At 39.9% G+C, this 5,627-nt stretch overlaps 1 protein-coding gene across 1 annotated transcript; it reads right to left on the bottom strand.

Moving 5' to 3' along the window:
• Positions 1-302: 302 nt before the first annotated feature.
• On the bottom strand, positions 303-5,285 carry LOC125930371 (transmembrane protein 230-like). The gene is given in 6 exon segments (XM_049642238.1): positions 303-458; positions 461-559; positions 809-942; positions 2,622-2,696; positions 4,232-4,340; positions 5,223-5,285. Coding segments are annotated over 6 exon segments (636 nt in total).
• Between the last annotated feature and the right edge of the window lie 342 nt (positions 5,286-5,627).

Raw genomic sequence — 5,627 nt, 5'->3', positions numbered from 1 at the left:
ATAACCTCCTGCTTTCCCACACCACGAATGTTGCTACTCTTGCAAGATACCTATACATGTGGAAAAACTTGTCAGCTTTTGCCAGGGCCAGAAGATGAAAACTAGAGCGTGTCCTAATCAGTTAATTTGTTATTGTAAGCTCAGCTGACATCTTGGGGATGGACCCATAAAATCTGGCCATTTTTCATTTGTCATCTGCAAAGTGCAGAACTCCTTTGCCCTTAGTCACAGTTTCTACTCAATATCTTAAAGCTGGGCTCAGTCCCATCTGTGACTCATCCCCTCAGGGTTGAGGATGGGTGCTACTCATCAAAATCTGGAATGTCATCGTAGGGGTAACCCTGGTAGCCTTTGGATGCATAGTAGGCCATGCGCAGGTGGTAAAATTCTGGCAGGAGCACCAGGGTGCCAAGGATCAGGACTGGACAAGCCTGTTTTCCCTCCCCCCACTCCCCACTCCTTCGCTGATATAGCCCACCAGCAGAAGGGAGCCTATGGCAATGAGAAAGGCACCAATCCAAACCAGGGCTGTAGCAAGCATAATGACCTTATATGGGATCTTAGGAGGGCTTTTTTTTTCTTTTTTAATTTTTTTAATGTTTATTTATTTTTGAGAGAGAGAGAGAGAAAGAGAGAGAGAGAGAGCGCCAGCAGGGGAGGGGCAGAGAGAGAGGGAGACAGAGAATCCGAAGCAGGCTGCAGGCTCTGAGCTGTCAGCACAGAACCCAACACAGGGATAGAACCCATGGACTGTGAGATCATGACCTGAGCTGAAGTCGGTCGCCTAACTGACTGAGCCACCAGACACCCCAGGAGGGCTTTTCTTAAACTGAAGGTCAATGTGGCCATTATCTGTGCTGGAGAGCCTTGAATATTTCACTTTAGTATTGAGGATTCCAGCAGCCAGGATGTAAGAGAGAGCATCATAACAGGCTGACACAGCTACAGTTGGAGAGCCACACTAAGCCACCCGTGCACAAACAGCTCACTGTCCATTGGCAGCAGAAGCACCTGAGTCCTCGTGGTATGCCTCACCTAACTGCCCCCTCGCCCTTCAGTATACTATCAATATTTTATTTATTTTTTAAAGGTTATTTATTTCGAGAGAGATCGTACATGTGCGAGAAGGGCAGAAAGAGAGGGAGAGAGAGAATCCCAAACAGGCTGCATGCAGTTAGCACAGAGCCCAATGCAGGGCTCATTGCCATGAACTGTGAGATCATGACCTGAGCTGAAATCAAGAGGCCATCGCTTAACTGACTGAGGCACCCACGCACTCCAATGTTTTACAGATCATTTTAAATTTGCCTACATGTGTTAAGTGCACTGATATCTAATGCATCCTCTACGACTATATCTAGTACTGTGATATTTTGCATAATATCTAAAAACCATAAACATAATCATAAAGACACTAGGAAGAGCTTATGTCCCAAAAGTGTCCGGAAGAGGAAATCTATGGGGGCCTGTTGATAGCCTGTTGATGGCTCTGTGTGGATAAGACACCCAGTCCAATGGCTGTATCTTTTACTATGCATCCTGCTGTCTGCAGCATTCTATAGCACTGTCAACTCAGATTTGCAAAGGTGAAAAGGGTAATGGTACCAGAAAGATTCAAACAAAGTTTCCACCAATTCATTAAAAAATCAATTTGCAAGCAAAGAGAGGATATCAGGTATTAATAACCTCTTATTTATCAAGTTAAATGAATCCATTTTTTTTAATATCAAAGAACTGATCCTGCAAGTAGGGTAATTTCAGACATAAGAATTGCTTTGATTATTGTTTTGTTTTGAACCTATCCTCACATGAAGTTTTTCCTTACAAGATGGTGAAGGATATTACATTTGGAATAATAATTCAGAGGAAAAAATACCAGTATGCTTGTTTACAAGCATACATATGCTTGTATATATGGACACATAACAACTTTCTGGGGTTTTCTGGCCCTTTCAGTTTTTCAATTTCACATTACCTTGGATTGAGGATACATAAAATTTAGGCAAGGAAGAAATAGAATAATATATATAACATAGTGTGGTATGCTATAACATACTTTTGTAGTGGGAACATTTAAGCAAATGCATATAAATGGGCACAACTGTAGCTTATTTATTATATATTGAGAACAGTGGGCCATCTGGCATTGAGAGGTGTGTTGGAGAAGAGCGGTGGCAAGAAGAGAGGCAGTGGATGAGGAGTATTCAGAATGAGGCAAAGGAGTTTGTATTTATATGAATTTCGGTTTGAGCATTCATGGAAGATTAAAGTGACAGCAGAAGTGTCATGGCTCTAGAAGTGTGACCTTTCATGATGAGTAAATGGATTCGAAGAGAGAGAGGAGCCAAGAAATGAGCTAGGGAGATACTGCAATGATCCAAGCATGATGTTGATACGGTGGCAGGATGGTAATGGAGGGAGTGATATACAGGAAAAAATACTTCAAAGACAGAATTGAGAGAATCTAGTGTTTTTATGCCCTGTAAGGAAACCCTAAACTAAGGATTCGAGTTGGATGGAAAATGGGGGAGAAGTCTTCATAGAAGCACCAACTCTGAGATTTGCTGCTCATCATGTTTTCCCTTGAGACTCCATTTTTTTACACCTGTAAAACACATTACCAATAGAGGCTTTCAGCTCTGAAATGTACGTTTCTAGAATACAATACACGGGAAGAATGGCCAGAGTAAAAAGGACTGCAATGAGATAAAGAAAAGGTAAGAATGGGTAGTCGTTTGAATAATAATGCATATAATTGAGCATTTAATATGTACCAAGGATTGTATTAATTTAAAAAATTTTTAGTATCCTCTTTAGTTCTCATAATATACCAATAAGAGAAGAGGCAGATAAATAAAAGAAGAAAGGAAGAAAACCAAATAAAGAGAACTACTCGTCAAGTGAGGCAGCAAAGTATCCTCCGGGGAAAGATTAGACAAACCGAAAGGGTAGAAATCTGAGGGTTTTGGGGAATGTGGAAGTCTCCATCAAGTCTGGCTGAAGTGGCTTGGGGTTTAGTTTAATATGAACTCGATGCTATCTCTTGTTTATTTCACTCTCAATGGCTCATCTGAAGAGAAAGAGCAGTGACACCCATCTTAGCGTGCACTTACCAGCAGCGTTGTGAATCTTCTTTTTTTTTTCTCCTACTTGCCAACCACAGACCACTAAATTCCTGTAGCTGCCTCATTACTACACCATTTCAGCAGCAAATGCATTGTTCTGCACCTTTCTTGACCAGGAGCAAAGTAGGGAACAATTCTTTAGGTGACATTAGCACTTGAACTTAGATTAACGATGCCAAATCTGATTTATATTGTCTTTCCCCAGCCATATGATCTAGCATTCTCCCTGCCCTTTCACTGCGGCTGTACATTAAGCTGCATGCTTTAGAGGTTTTCTCCAACAACTCCCAGACCACTTTCCTAATCAGTATTCAACAGTATCTTTTCTTTCAGCAGATGCACATTTTCTTCGCCCTTTGTTCTTATATTTATTCTTCTAAGTTTTATTGACATCAACTGCCTTTGTTGTTTATCAGCCTACTTTAAATAATGACCACAAGACCTAAAAAAATATACATTTAAGCTGCTCGATAGCAAAACACACCAAACTGTTTATAGAAAAATTAAGAGAAAAAATTTACGAGGGATACCTAAAAAAAGACATTGTTCTTCAGTTGGATGATCCAATAGTGACAGAATTTTCAAAGTTTTAAGATTTATAGTGGAATCTTGTGTTAGCCCCTTCATAAAGCATTTTATGTATCTAAGTATGTACAAAATTATTTTAATCAAAATAGGGACAGTGGCTTCAATTTATTTTTGGAAGATGAAGAACTAATACATTCTTGCTTTATGAAGTTATTACAAGACTTACTTTTTGAAAAAAGGTCTGCATATTATATTTTAAAAGACAATTTGTTGCAAAAGCGTCATTGAGTCAGTCTTATATAAAAATCATTTTCAATTTTCTTGATATGAAAATGTGAAAAGCTTGATGAAAATCAAAGAATATGAGATGTTGGTTAAAGATAATCATCTTTTCATTCCAGGCTCACAGACTGTGCCAGGGAGAAAACACAGGCAAACAAAAGCATTAAGTCCCCAGGCTTCCAAATGAGGAATAGTCATGATCACAATCCGTCAGTTCACTCAAGTAGTGTTCACAGTGACTCACCAGTTGAATTCTGGCTCTAATTGCCATTACTCAAACTATGCCTATTTATCACCAGACAGGACAAAATGGCTGTCTTTGTAGCCCAGCTTTACAGCAGCACATTTGCCACAATCAGCACTTGTGGCTGTTCTCAATTCATGCTTCCAAGAATACAAATTGCACTGAATGGTGAGAAATAGCAATATGAATAATGCTTAAATTCTGAGTCAATCAGATTATGCATCCATCCATCCACCCATCCATCTAATGTATATGTGGTAGACATTGTCCTAAATGTTGGGAATAAATGGTGATTAGGCAATTTCATTCTCATTTTGGCTGTGCTGAAATTAGAAAGATCCCAGAGAAGATACTCTTGGACTCAGCTGATACGTCACCTTGTGACCCAATTATTCTGCAGTGAGTGTGGTGTTACGTGAATAACCTAAGGAGGTATGAAACCAAGTTGTCTATCAGCCTCTTTACCTCTGTGACCACAGCACTGGTTTGAACTGCATGTTTGCCTGCATTACCTCAATCACTGTCTCAGTAGTCATCCTTCTCCTCTTTTATTCCCATCCAGTCCAATCTCAACAGAATCACTAGAAGGATCTCATGAAAATATGTCAAATCGTGTCACTCTTCTGCTCTTCCAATGGCTTCCATCTACCTTGGAGTAAAAGTCAAAGTTGTCACAGGGTGCCTGGGTGGTGCAGTTAGTTAAGTATCCTACTTCAGCTCAGGTTGTGATCTCACAGTTTGTGAGTTCGAGACCTGTATCAGGCTCTGTGCTGACAGCTCAGAGCCTGGAGCCCGCTTTGGATTCTGTGTCTCCCTCTGCCCCTCTTCCACTTGTGCTTAGTCTCTCTCTCTTTCTCTCTTTAAAGATAAAGAAATCTTAAAATTTTTTTTTAAGTTAAAGTTGTTACAAAATGCTTATAAATGTCCTAAGAGATCTTTACTCTTAGCCTCCTGTTATGTGTCTAATCTGGCTTCCTCCCTATCTCTACTCTCTTCTCTCCTCCCTCCACCAGCTTTCTTTCTTTGAATAGGTATACTCTTGCCTCAGGGTTTGAACTTGATGTTCCATCTGCTGGATCACTTTTCTTCCAGATATCCACTTGCATGGCTCCCTTATTTCCTTAAGGTTTTCACTCAAATGTTCCCCTTCTCATAGAGAGCTAACATGACTAGCCTATTTCAATCTGTACACAACCCAATCTCATTCATCAGGTTCTTGCTAGCATATCCCTCCATCCTGGTTTCATTTTATACCCCACCCAAAATACATGATAACAATTGAAAACATGACTTGCTTTATTTTTTGCTTTTCTTATCTTTCCTTTCTTACTAAGATTTTTTTTTTCTGTGTTGTTGTTTTCTGAATTCCCATGAATAAGAAGAGAACTTGATGAATCATGGGCTCTCAACACATATGTGTGAAATGCATGAATCTTGGGCCACTATCC

The sequence above is a fragment of the Panthera uncia genome, chromosome A2, assembly GCF_023721935.1.
Source record: "Panthera uncia isolate 11264 chromosome A2, Puncia_PCG_1.0, whole genome shotgun sequence".
In the NCBI taxonomy this organism is placed as follows: domain Eukaryota; kingdom Metazoa; phylum Chordata; class Mammalia; order Carnivora; family Felidae; genus Panthera; species Panthera uncia.
Note: the sequence above shows the minus strand (reverse complement) of the source record. Positions and strands in the feature narration are given on the sequence as shown.